This window comes from Gorilla gorilla, chromosome 17 (genome assembly GCF_029281585.2).
Source record: "Gorilla gorilla gorilla isolate KB3781 chromosome 17, NHGRI_mGorGor1-v2.1_pri, whole genome shotgun sequence".
NCBI classification, from domain to species: Eukaryota; Metazoa; Chordata; class Mammalia; order Primates; family Hominidae; genus Gorilla; species Gorilla gorilla.
This window is the reverse complement of record NC_073241.2, coordinates 65,834,186-65,848,808: the sequence shown is the minus strand read 5'-3', so window position 1 is coordinate 65,848,808 and position 14,623 is coordinate 65,834,186. Positions and strand designations below refer to the sequence as shown.

Here is a 14,623-nt window from a genome sequence, read left to right as displayed (position 1 = left end):
GCTATCATAGCAGCCTGGTTCAGGATTTGGAGTGGAGCCTGTAGTTTTACCAGAAGCTTGCAAACACAAGTCACAAAGATACACAACACAAAAAGACGACTCCTAGAATAAAGATTTGTTTTAAAGTTTCCTAAGAGTGACGCATATTTGTGCAGAAAAATAACTGGCTTGCACTTTGCCACTCCGGCTTACATGGGGAAATGTGAGCCAACTGGTCCCATACTCTTTCTTACCCTTTGCCTTTCTCCAAGGGATATTTTTAGCCCTGTGTCTAGGTGGCGCCCTCTGCAGAAGACCAGCTTTTCCATCTCTTAATCTCACTCTGTCCTCGATCTTACTTCATGGCTTTCTCACCTCCCATTAAAACTAACTGTGCTTCTGAATAACTCTCCTCCACCTCTCTTCTAGCACCCAGCTCTGCTCCTTATCCATGATGACTCTTCGTAGCCAGGGACTCTATCTCTGGCCTCTAATTGTTATGCCTATGCCTACATTCTCTAAAACTTGACAGTAGAAAGAATACAAGTTTTGTGTCAACTAGACACATGCTGGCTGTGCCACTAATGAACCAGGTGTGCCCTGTCATAAATTACTTGTACCCTCTCTGGCTCACCAAACGAAGGTAATAGAATTGCCCTTGCAGGTTTGTGATGAGAATCACTTATGTAAAGGTAACTTGTGTAAAGCATCTAGAGTAGGGCCTTCTCTTTGGTACTCAATGAATATGACTGCCTTCCCCTATCCATTCTCTCACAGGAAGTGACCTAAGATGCCCATAAATTCCTTAATCACACAGAACTTCTGACTTTGCAACCATGGAATAACACAGTTCCAAGTCCCCAAACATGCAAGTTCTCCAGCCTTGTGGGTGTTCTTAGTCACATTTCACAACCCAGTCCTTCCATGTGAGAGAATGGAGAATATAAAGACTCAGATAGCTAACCACAGTATATGGCTTTAACATCACCTATGTGCAGAAAACCTGGCTATTGCAAAATCAGCTGCCCTCATGTGAGCTTGGCTGAGGCAAGGCCAGGTTAGCCACTGTCATCTCAGTTCACAGGGACATATCAGCACCTGAGATATACAAACTGTTTACCAGGAGTGTATCCACCCTTATCTGCCCTACCCTGTTTCCACCAGTTCAAGCTTTCACAAAATCTCTTCTATCTACATGCCAGATACATCTTATAACAAACTCCTACAGGTGACGATAATTTAACAAACTTTTGACTGTTTTACTCCCCTAGAATTCACCAAACGTAATTTTGGGAGGTTTGAGGCAAGAATTGATAAAAGCTCTATCTTTACAAAATCTCATTGGGAATTCTATTTCCTAGGAGTATCCTTCTGCATTGTAACTGCAAGAACTAAAAAGAAATTAGGCATTTAGTTAAGCACATATGTCATCTCAACTTTAAAACTTTAAATGACATTCTGTGGGGAAAAGTTTGAGAACAACCACATACCTAACAAAGGACAGCATTTTTAAGTGTTTCTAGCCAATGTTTTTTTCATTTCTATAAATAAAAATTCTAGACCATTTGAACTTATTCTGACCTGATGTGTTGATTCTGCTTCTTATTAAGCACACATTTGGAGTGATAAGATTAGGGGCTAAAGTAGAGTTAAGATATTTCTAATTCCTTGTCTAACCTCAGAGATCCAAGGATCAAGTAACGTTCTACTCACAAGTCCTTTCAGAGAGGCACACAGTGTGCATGAAGTGAAATCCACTTTAACTGCCCTTTGTCAAGGAAGGTAGAGATAACCAGAAAGTTTGAAGGACAAGAAAAATCTGGAAAAATTATCAAGGCAACACCATAACATGGCATGCAGTTAGGGCTTTCTGAAGTTCAGATAATTAACAAAACATCAAGCTACTTAAAACAAGAAGAGTGCACGGAGGGAGCAAATGGGCCACAGAATCTTGGTAGACCCAAGGGTAGCCTCATGCTTGGCAGTCAGGGACAACGTAACAAGAAATTGGAGGCTGCTGTTCACTCATGGTTTTGTTTTTATAATAAGAATTCTAGAGTCACCAGTGCCCAGTGATGACAGGAAGAGAGGCTTTGTTTGCACATGCAAGGCTACGGTGGCATTTCCAAATGCTTTCGGCTCTAGTGAGCACTACAGCTTAGACTCAGGAACACTGGGAGCTAGAAAACACCTGGAGAGTATGGCTTTTCACCCAAGGCTTATTTAGGACACGTGGTAAGAGTCAGACCTAATCAAATACAGCACAGTGAGTATCCTCCGTGGGAGCACTAAGTGAGATAGAGCCAGTCCTGCAAGACCTCTAACACTGTCCCAAGTAATGGAGTGACTTATTTGCTGGACCTCTCATCAAATACCTTCTAACTCTTTTAATTAAATGTAGAACGCTATTTGTAAACTAAAAACTTGGGCAAGGAGCAAGTAGGGTCCAGAATCCAGCCCTGACGGCTTACACATCCCCATGTAACCAAGAAAGCAGTTAGGGGCAACTTAAGGTGACATCTGTAACCACTTCTACCAGTCTTCGAGGCCACTGAATGATCTGAACATTCTTAAGAATTTTTTTCTTTTTATTTATTGTAGTAAAAATATTCAACATGAGATCTATTCTTTTATCAGATTCTAAGTGTACAATACATTATTGTTAACTAGAGGGATGATGTGGTATAGCACATATCTATAACTTATTCATCTTGCATTACTAAAACTTTATGCTTGCTGATAGGCAACTCTCCTTCACCTCCTCTCCTTAGCCCCTGGTAATGGCCATCCTACTCTCTGCTTCTGTGAGTCTATTTTAGATACCTCATATAAGTGAAAATATGCAGTATTTGTCCTTCTGTGACTGGCCCATTTCACTTAGCAAAATGTCCTAGAAGTTCATCCAAGTTGTAGGAAATGTCAAGATTTCCGTCTTAAGACTGAAAATATTCCATTGCCTGTATATACCATATGTTCTTTATTGATTCGTCCATCATTGGACATTTTGGTTGGTTCCACACCTTGGCTATTGTGACTAGCGCTGCAACAAACATGGGAGTACCAATATCTCTCTAAAATCCTGATTTCAATTCTTTTTGATGAATATCCAGAAGTGGGATTGCTGGATCATATGGTGGTTTCATTTTTAATGCTTGAACAGTTTTTTTCTTTAACTTTGTACTGTGGAAATTCTCAAACACACACAAAATAGAGAGAAGAATATAGACTGTGATGTGCTCATCACCCATGAAAGCTCAACAATGTGGCTTGCTTTGGCCAATGGAACATCAACAAACATGATGCACACAGAAGCCTGAAAAGTGTTTACACACTGGGACTTGCCTTTTTGAAACACTGCTATCATGGGAAGAAATGTGGGCTAGGCTGTTGAAGACACATGGCCCAGCCAACAGCCAGTACCAAATGCCAGGCCAAGTAGATAAACTAAGGCCGTCTTAGACCACTCAGCTCACTCAAACCACTAGATAACTGCAGCTGAGTGAAAACTTCCCAGCTGAATAAGGCTCAAATTCCTAACCCAAAAAATCATGAACAGGGATTGTTGTTTTACACCACTAAGTTCTGGGGTGTTTTGTTATGCAGAAAAAGATAACTGATACATACTTCCTATCACCTATGACAAAGAAGAATCTTCAGAGATTGGACCTATTAATTACTCTGAACAGTAATAGTTATTTCTCATCCTCTACAGTCTTCAGCCTTAAGATGCCTGACCCCTTACAAGGACACATTTTCAGAATCTAAAGTTAGAACACGTAATCTGACAAAATATTTTCTTTTCTGTCAATTTATGTATGTGAAAAAAATCATATGAAGCCATAAAAATTCAAATGAATTTAATTAAACATGGATCAAATCACCTTTCTGAAATGGAGTTAAATTACATGAAATTGGGCCTGTTTCCAGCAAGTCCAAGACATAATGGCCACCAGATGTCCTTATCTATTAGGAAGAATTCTAGAAGCCTAACCAAGCTCTCTGCAATTGCTTGAGAACATTCAGTCTTTTGTGAAAAAAAAAAAAAAATTGGTTCTGCTTGTAGGCTTTGTTGCTGCCGTTGCATATATTGAAGTTGGTTGTCTTTTGGCAATGAATATATTTTTTAGATGCATTAACTTTCAGAAGGAAAGAAAAATCCCAACTCTGCCAGCTATCTAAAGGATTCAGTTGTCACAGCTTGAGTTATTACGCAGGGCATCTGCCCCTTAAGGTGACTGCTTTCCAACTGAATAGCATCCTTCCTTCATTCAACTCAGCACCTGGTAGACACTATCATGAAATGTGTGGTATTTGAAGGAGACCTTCATTCAAGCACCTACTGAACTTCTACTGTGGGCAGCTGTGCTGCTGGCCCTTGGGGCTAGACAGAGGCATGAGACATATGGCTTAGAGTAGCTCAAAGGGAAACAGGTCGCACATTCTGAGGAGTGTTAAATCAGAGGTGTGGACACAAGGCAGCACCCTCTCATCAGCTATGAATGGCAGTAGGGGGACAAGCAGAAGGAGCCCCTTTCATCTTGCCAAGGAGCCTTAGGGAAAGAGATGACATCTGAAGTGACTGCAGCAGGAGGAGTAGGAGTTTGATAACTTGAGAATAGGAAGAAAAAACACTCCAGGCAAAGAAAATAGAATGGATAAAGGAAAGTTCCCCAAAGAACCTGCCTTTCATGTTCAAAAACAGGAGAAGTTGAGTGTGGTTGAAACTTCAGACACATCTTGGGAATGGTGGAAATGAGGCCACAGAGGCATGAAGGCCTCGGAGTATGGAGGGCCCTTGTACCAATGGAAGGAATTTTGGTTTCATCTTACTGGTCATGAAAAGCTCATTCATTCATTTTCTTAAACAGGAGAACAGCATAATGAGATTTGACTTTCAGGAGGATCACCTTGCTTTCAGCCAGTGGGAGTTTGGAATGGGAAGAAGGCCCTCATGGGATCTCAATGTCCCCCAGGCTCCGAATATGCTGCTCTCCAGGCCCTACCCCTGTAGCCACCCAGCCTTCTTTCAACCCCTGACACCTGCCATGCCTGACCTCCTCCAATGCTCTCCCTCATTCACTGTCTTTCATCAGGCCTTCCTTCCTTGCTGCTGCCTCTCTTTCTGGCCCCCACCTCATACCGTCTCTTTTCTTCATAGACATGTTTGCGATCTCAGATCCTCTGCTTACGCACGTTCTTGATCGCTGTCTGCACCTCATTAGAGTATGTGCCCCCTCAGGGCAGTGGTCTTGTCTGATGTGCTGGGTCACCAGGGCTAGAATAGTGCCTGGCACATAGCAGGTGCTCAATGAAGTTTTGTGGAATGAACAAAGTAATAGACAAGCAAATGAATAGGAAGATAGTGCAATACTTCAGGCAAGAAACGATGAGGGCCAGAGCTAAGGAAATGATCACAGGAATGGAGAAAAAGTGCTGTTTTCAGCAATCAAATTCCTAAATAAGGGGACACAGGAAAGAGAAAGGAGTCCAGTATAGATCTAGGCTTGTAACTTGGGAGACTCCACTGTTTGCAGAGGTGGAGACATGAAGAGTCCGTTCACAATTTTTGTTTTTGTTGTGGAAGAAAAATAAAGGGTTCATTTGGGGGCTGGTTGCATTTCATGTGTGGCTTTCAGGTGGTCATGTCAGATACAGTCAGAGCTTCCTTGGCATGTCCTAAGTCCTCTGCACCATCCTCTGCTAGGGGAATCAGCTACCTGCTTGCCTTAGACTAAAGAATGGAGGTTCTTTGGGGGCAGGTACAGATATTTTATCTCTGTATTTACAGCCCTAGCAGAATATGTCACATATAGTGGTCTCCAAGTACATGAATGAAATACAAGATGGCAAGCAGGCAGAGGAAAAGGAAGGTAGAGAGGCAAGCAGCCTTGGGTCCCAGAAGAAAGCATGGAGTCAAGATAGCGATGAGTCCCCAAGGCTGCTGACTTCACTAGGGTGAATATAGGCAGACAACGCAGACAGAGAGGAGGTCTGATAAGGACACCACTGAAAGGGAGGGGTCAGAAACAGAGGATCCAGGGAGGACACTAAGGAGGAACAATCAGAGAGATACCCCAGAGACATCTGGACACACAGCAACAAGGCGCAATGTGCAGGAGTGGTCAGGAGTTCTTTTATGATGCTACCATAACAGTGATGCTCAAACTGACAAACACAGCTTACAACAAAGGAAGAGGAAGGGGAGGTGGCAGGGATGGGGTGGGGAGGAGCTAGCTGCTACACACCAATCTTACTTATGAATACTAATGCAAACATTTTCAATAAATTAGTACCAACCAGAATTCCAACAGCACCTTTTTAAAAAGAACACATCATTGGCCAGGTGCGGTGGCTCACGCCTGTAATCCTAGTACTTTGGGAGGCCGAGGAGGGTGGATCACCTGAGGTTGGGAGTTCCAGACCAGCCCAACCAACATGGAGAAACCGTGTCTCTACTAAAAATACAAAATTAGCCAGGCATGGTGGCGCACACCTGTAATCCCAGCTACTCGGGAGGCTGAGGCAGGAGAATCACTTGAACCCGGGAGGCGGAGGTTGTGGTGAGCCAAGATCGCACCTTGCACTCCAGCCTGGGCAAGAGTGAAACTCCATCTCAAAAAAAAAAAAAAAAAAAAAAACACCAAAAAACATCATTACCAAATGGATTGTATTACAAGAATGCAATGATGGTTAAAAGATGAAAAGAAATCAATTATTCAACTCAAAAATCCAGAAAAATAACAAGGTAAACTGAAAGAAAGTAAAAGGAATTTATAAAGATAATAGCAAAACATTGAGTTGCAAAACAGAAAAGCAGTGCAATTCATATAAAAGTCAGAATTATTGCTTGAAAAAAATCAACAAAATAGACAAACCATTAGTTAATCTGGAGGGAAAAGGAGAAGTCAGAAACACAAAGTAAGAAATAACAAAAGGAAGATTACTAAAAGAGAAGAAATTTAAAATATTCATAACAGACTAATAAAAATTCCTTTGCTAAGGAATTTTAAAATACAGATGAAATGGATAATTTCCTAGGAAATGTAAGTTAGCAAAATTGATCCTGTAACAATAGGAAGTTTAAACAGACCAGTTTCCATAGAAAAAAATATAGTTACCAAAAATCTTCCCTCACTGTCCTCACCCCACACACATATATATTTAACATCACAGGCCCACATAATTTCCCAACAGAATTCTAATAAGCCATCAAAGACCAGAATATGAAATGTCACTTAAACATTTCCAGGGCTTAGAGAAGGAAGAAAAACTTCTAAATATTTTGATGCAGCATGAATAAAACTGATACCTAAACATCTTAACTATTGCACACACACACACACACACACACACACACAGGGAAGTACAAGAACTCTCGTAGTAGCATTGTTTGTCAAGGCAACAAAAATTTAAACCACCTAACATCTGTTCAGAGCAGAGCAGATAAATAAATTGTGATACATTCGTCAGCAGTGAAAATGAACAAGCTGTTATCCATATATCAACATGGAACAGGTCTCAAAACTGTTGAGCAAAAGGGCATATTCTAGAAAGAGTCAAAAGATATGATTCCATTTATAAAAAGCTTGAAAACAGACAAAATTCAATAATACATTGTTTAGGGGCAGACTGAGAAGAAGGAGCTAAAGCATCTGGCTGATGATCCTTTCACTCATCTTACAAGAAAGATGTTTCTGGGGAAAGGACACAAGCATGTGAGGACCTCCCTCACCTACCATAAATATGCGAATTAACTAGACTATCTAACAAATAAATTAAAGATATTTGCTGAGAGTTCTTATTTCTGGAATACTCTTAGCAGGATGTCCCTGGCTATGGATTACTTATAGTAAATAAACTCAGAATTATGGATTTGTGAGCCATGACTCTCTGGGGCATGAAGTAGAGATGTTTCCTAACTAAATGCTCCTTGCTGGGTGAGACGACCTTGTGAACCTCACTTAGAGACTTTGTCTGTTGTTCCGGGTCAGAAAGCACACATCTGAATCATGAAAAAATGACCTGGGGAGTCACAAGGGATGTCCCAGACCTCTCTCTGATCCATCTGCACCTCGATAGGCTATATTCTTGAAATTATTAGTACAGCCAGATAACTGGGAAAGATCTCTGATTAGCCAATTCTGATTTAGTAATATGATTCTTTATGTTAGCTCACAGAATAAGTGGTTTTCAGGTTAAATTATTTTTAAAGAAAGCAAGAGAATACTGGGGATAGAAGTAGTAGGATGACAATGAAGGGGCTGTCAGGACACTTCTGAGTTGTAATGTTTTAGTTCTTAAAGCTGGTACATGGTATTTGTTTTATTGCTCTTTAAATGACACAAATATGCTTCATTTGTGAATGATATACACTTGATGCTCAAATATTAGGCACATGTAATTCGACAAAAGAAAGATGGTGAACACAGTATAATTTCTTCAAAGTCTGGCATGAGGGGAAAGAAGTTGAGGAGGTGGCTTAAGAGGCAGGTAGGCTGGAGAGAAAATGTGCCCCGAAGCAGAGGATAGTTTTTAGATTCCTGGAGTTGGTATCAAGGCTATTCTTCAATACTCTCTCCCAGTTTGTTCACTGATGGGCAATTCATCCGCATCATGCTGGCCTCTGAATATACAGTGACCCTATGGAATCCAAATCTGTGGTCATCTGAGCCTCTGGTTGAACAGAATCTAAGAGATGGAAGGAGTTCCGATCATGGTGGTGAGGGGGCTAAGGGAAGGAAATATCTGTGCTGGAAAAAGTCCATCTTCTACCTTTATTTAAACCAACTCTCTTGAGCTCTCTTCCTCTTCCATCTTTAGTATGCTTACTTTATTCTCCATCTTGTATCTTAGGAGCCATGAGAACATACTCCTTTGTCACCTACTGGCCTCCCAGGGCCACAGGTCAGTAACAATAAAAAACTGAGGGAGTGAGGCAGGGCTGGAAGAGAAGATGCCCAGAGCAGGGCACAAAGAGCTGGCCAGCTGGTGGCTGTTGGCAGCTTCAAGTGCTGCCAGCAAATATGTTGGGCCCAGTTTCTTCTCTCCCAAGATCATATAAAGATAATTCTGTTCTATTCCTCAACTTGTCACTTATTATGACAGTAACTTATAGAAAATAGTGAGTTATACATCACTCTCTCCATTTCTATCCAGTGAAGACCATAAGGAAATGGAAAATATCTTCCCTAGAGATCTAGCGGTGCAGAAAAATTTATGAATGAATATCTTCCTCATAACAGCATTTGTAATTGTGAAAACTTTGAAAATAATCTAAATCTGAAAAAATAGGGACTAGTTATATATATTATGGTATACACACAGATAGAATATTGTACTAAAACATTAAATTCTTAAACATGTAATGACAAGCGAAAACGTTTCCAACATGTTTGCTAATAAGATTCAACATGCAACACTATATGTAGACTACTATGTCCCTCATCATGAACACACACCCACATATACAAAAAAGACCAGAAAAATAGACCAAAATGTTAAAAATGGTTAGTAATAAAATCATGGGTGATTTTTTTTTCTCTTTTGCTTTTTCATATACCAAAAATGCTTTTTGTTATTTTCCAAATTTTCATCAATGAGTATATATTATCTTTATAAGTGGAAAAAGGAAATATTTTTTAAATGTATTACTATTAATAAGACTGATCAGTTATGTCAGAAGTGGAAAAATACAACCCATAGAATGGGAGAAAATATTTTCAAATTATATAGCTGATAAGGGTCTAGTATCCAGAATATAGAAATAATTCCTAAAACTCAACAATAAAAAAATCAAGGCTGGGGGCGGTGGCTCATGCCCTTAATCCCAACACTTTGGGAGGCCAAGGCAGGTGGATCACCTGAGGTCGGGAGTTTGAGACCATCCTGAACAACATGGAGAAACCCCATCTCTACCAAAAACACAAAATTAGCTGGGCGTGGTGGCACATGCCTGTAATCCCAGCTACTCAGGGGGCTGAGGCAGGGGAATCGCTTGAACCTGGGAGGTGGAGGTTGCGGTGAGCCGAGATTGCATCATTGCACTCCAGTCTGGGCAACAAGAGAAAAAGCTCCATCTCAAAAAAAAAAAAAAAATCAATTAAAAAATGAGCAAAGGATCGGAATAAATATTTCTCCACAGAAACTATACAGACAGCCAATATGCACTTAGAAAGAGGCTAAACATCATTAGTCAACAGGGAAATGCAAGTCAAAACCACAGTAAGATACCACTTCACACCTACTAGCTGGCTATAATAAAAATGGTGGACAATAATAAGCGTTGACAAAGGTGTGGAGTAACTGGAATCCTTATACAGTGCTGGTAGGAATATAAAATGGGATAGCCATTTTAGAAACCAATCCAGCAATTCCTCAATCAGTTAAAGATAGTTACCATATGACCAGCAATTTCACTTCTAGGTATAAACCCAAGAGAACTGAAAACGTATGTACACAAACTTCAATTCAACACAAATGTTCACAACAGCATTATTCATAATAGCCAAAAGGTAGAAATAACTCAAGTATTCACCAACTGATAAATGGATAAACAAAATATGGTGTATCCATATAATAGAATATTGTCAGCACAACTATGAACAAAGTAGTGATTCTGCAAACGTAGGTGAACCTTGAAAACATGCTAAGTGAAAGCTAGCCACAAAGACCACATTTTGTATGGATCCATTTGTCTGAAATGTCCAAAACAGGTAAATCCATAGAGAGAGAAAGTAGATTACCAGTTTGGGGCCAGGGGGGACAGGGAAGAACGTGAAGTGTCTGCTAATGGGTGTGGGGGTTTCTTTTGGGAGTGACAAAAGCAATCTGAAATATGATAGTGTTGATGATTGTACAACCTTGTGAATATGCTAAAAACCATTAAATTGTACACTTTAAAATGGTGAATTTTGTGGAATGTGAAGGATGGGTGGAGGGCAAAACAAAATGAAAAAACAACCAGGGTCAGGCACAGTGGCTCACACTTGTAATCCCAGCACTTTGGGAGGCTGAGGCAAGTGGATTGCTTGAGGTCAGTGGTTCAAGACTAATCGGGCCCATATGGTGAAACCCTGTCTCTACTAAAATATGAAAATCAGCTGGTCATGATGGTGGACACTTGTAATCCCAGCTACTGGGAAAGCTGAGGCAGGAGAATCACTTGAACCCAGGAGGCAGAGGTTGCAGTGAACCGAGATCGCGCCACCACACTCTAGCCTGGGCAACAGAGAGAGACTCTGTCTCAAAAAACAACCAACAACCAACCAACCAGAGGTGGAAGGTTATACAGGCCCCAAAGGCTCTTGCAATGACAGACACACAGAATGCCACTGGTGGAATGTCCTCAGGGATTGCCTGGGTCATTGTATTCTTTAAGTTTGGACCTAGAGGAATTCACTTTCCTGGTTGAGGTCATACCACCCAAGAGAAAACACATCTTCAGATCTGCCCCTAACTGGCCATGGCGGACACTGGGATGATGAGGATCAGCAAGAAAGAGTGTCATTTCAACACTCTCATAGTTAAGTACTTTTAATACCGTGAGGGCATTTGACCTAAAATTAACCCACAGGGAACAGTCTGAACTCAAGTCAACAGGGTCTGAAGCCCTGATGTGTAGCCCAAAGCAGAACCGGCGTCACGGGTGAGTGACCTGTGCTGTTGCACAAGCAGAGGAGAGAGGTACAACATGCATGTCTGCCATTCCTTGCTGCTCATGTGCACAGATTCTGGTAGACTGGTAATAGGCAGGAGTTCTGCGGGACTGGAAGTTGAGTACAAGGTAAGTATGTTACACCTACAACTGGGCAGGCAGGGGCACTGACAACCCTGGGGGCCATGTTTCCCTTCGAGATGGATTTGAGTGCAGACAAAAGACAACCCATGGAGCCTCTCATATCCTTTCTTACCCTGTTACCTTCCCATGTTAGACAACAATTTATGCTGAAATGACAACATAAAGAAAGGAAAAGATAGGGCAGCTCCTAGATCCTTTTTCTTTCAGCCCCTTCTTACTCTTTAGTAAGTTAAAGGCAGAGTGTTGGTAGAATGCACACACCCCAAGAAGTGATGTAAAAACAGTGCAGTCAGTTTCGTACTGTTTCTGCTGTTTTGATAAGAACAAAATACACATGCATATGGGAGCTACAAAATATGATTTAGGTAATTTGGCTGATTCTGCCTACAAGTTAAAGGCTCTTATATTTGCATTCTAAACTGACACTTCATAATATAAAGATGAACAGTAAAATTCATGGTAATAATTTTAAATTTTAATTTTTAATTTTTCTTTCCTTACGACAATTACATACCGAATTAGAAAATCACCATAACAAGGTGGGAGAAACCACAGAAGAAAGTGAAGAGTTGTTTCAGTATCTTTAACAGCACTTTTGCTTGAGTGTTCCATAAATGGTCCTTCATTTTCGTTTTGCATTGGTTGCTACAAATCATGTATCTGGCCCTGCCTGAAGTTCCACCCCACTCAGGTATAAGAAATGTGATTTCTGTCTCTATCTCTTTCTCTCCCCGTCTCCTTGAGTGAAGGTGCCGCTGACAAACGGCATGTTCTTTAAAGGAAAACAGCTAACCCATTTCCCCTATATCAAGGGTTCTTGAGCTTGAATATGCATCAGACTCTCCTGGAAGGCTTGTCATAACACGGTCTGCTGGGCCCTCAGAGTTTCTGATTCAGTAGGTCTGGGGTGAAGCCTACAATCCTGAGTTTCTAATAAGCTGGTGGTGCTCATACGCTTTACGCGTGGTCTAAAGTAGGCGCCATCTCAGCCTTTGACAATTGCCAAAGCTGTACGATACCTTACAAAAGGCATGGTCTGGTACCTCATAAATGTTGAGTTGCTCCACTAAGTCCAGGTCAGTCCCTTTCTTGTTCAAGTGCCTCTGGGACACAGCAGCGATGCCCAGCTCCTCCAGGCAGTCCACGACGTCGTAGAAGGTGTCTTGGTCTGGTAGTCCTGATAACGTCTGGAAGAAGAGAAGAACCAGCTACAGAGACACCATAGAAGACTGCCTTGAGGCTCTCAGGGCATTTTCCAATGCCTAATCCAGGCATATTGTTATAATCATGGCCACTAATCAATCCAGACAGATGACAAATTTATTTGAGCAAAAGCCTCTTCAGTGTGGCAGGCAGAATGAACCCCAATATTCTCCCCTCTGGTGTACAAGTGCTACATAATCTCCTTGGCTTGAGTGTGGGCTGGGCACTCCCATGAGAGGGGGGCACTCCCATGATTAGGTTACATTAGGTGGCAAAGATGAGGGGATTTTGCAGATGTAATGAAGGTCCAAAAGCAGTTGATTTTGAGTTAATCGAAGGGGTGACTCTCCTAGGTGATAATCAGGTAGGCCCTTTAAAAGAAGGCTTAGCTCTTCTCTGAGCTGGACTGGAAAGAGATTATCCCACTGGCCTCGAGGCAAGAGCAACCACAACTTTCACAGAAGCAAGGAAATGAATTCTGCCAACTACATAGGCCTGGAAGAGGACCCCAAGTCTCAGATGAGACTTCAGTCCTGGGCGACACCTCGGCTGCGGCCTTGTGAGACCCTGGGCAGAGGACCTACTAAGGCCATGCCTGGACTCCCTGCCCCACGGAAGCTGTGAGATGATACATGGATGTTGTTTGAAGCTGCTAAGTTTGCAGTAATTTGTTACGTGGCAATAGAAAACTAACCTACTTTGTAATTAGAAACTCCTGTTAAGATCCATACACCAACAACTGGAGTTGTAACAATTTAATTTTATTAAATTGTATTTAAATTCAATAGGGCCTCCCCGTGGTCTATGAAATTTAGAAAAACATGAGAAATTTCAAGGCAGCAATTAAGAGACAAAAAGAGAACCAAGAAAGAAAAAGCTGACTTCTCTTTGAATTCTACCTCTCTTAAGAGAAGGAGGGTATCTGAGACAAGGCCCTGGCTCACAGATGGAAGGAGCCTGAGATTTACTGCAAGCCCTTTATCTTCTACAGGAGGGAGAGAAGGATAAACGCCTGAGGCAACAGGAAGTGACTGAAGACACTGGGATAAAACCCTGGGCTCAGAGCTGCCATTCCAGTCTCAGCCTTTAGTCCCTACTTACCTCACTATCTTTGCATTTCTAAGAACAAGACACACATTCCAAAATTATTCTAAACATGATAACTTGCCTAGGAAGGAATAAGACCAACACTTCTGTAAAGATCATTTCATAGCACCAGCTTCTCTAACACTTCTATCTTGGGGCTATCAATGTTGGAAAGAAGGCCTCTATTCATAACTCGAATAATGGCGTTTTCCTTTTTAAGCTGAGCAAAGAGGACACCAGTCACTGCTATTGAGATCAGAAACTAATGAAAACTAATTGTGATGCGATAGCCTAATTATTCAAGGCCCCAATAAGGACACAAGGCAGGAAGCTGTGAATCTGAAGCCATCATAAATAGGTGTTCACACTTAGGCCGCCACGCCACGTATGACAGCACACACCAGTGTCTATAGGAACCAGGCTAACCACATCGCACTGACAGGCAATAACGGTCATCAGGGCTGCCTTCTGCTTCCAACATTGATTGAAAAATTGCACATCATTCAAAGAATCCTATCATCCTTTGCTTTTAGTGAAAACTCTAGAACTTATTAAAAG

General features: G+C 41.4%; 1 protein-coding gene across 13 annotated transcripts in view; it reads right to left on the bottom strand.

Annotated features, from left to right (window-relative positions):
• FHOD3 (formin homology 2 domain containing 3) overlaps positions 1 to 14,623 on the bottom strand; it is a 479,946-nt gene that overhangs the window by 152,062 nt on the left and 313,261 nt on the right. For all 13 annotated transcript variants that reach the window (XM_031003628.3, XM_055368089.2, XM_055368091.2 and 10 more), the window contains one exon: positions 12,820 to 12,963. In XM_031003628.3, coding sequence (XP_030859488.2) covers positions 12,820 to 12,963 — 144 coding nt within the window. The remainder of the gene's footprint in view (positions 1 to 12,819; positions 12,964 to 14,623) is intronic.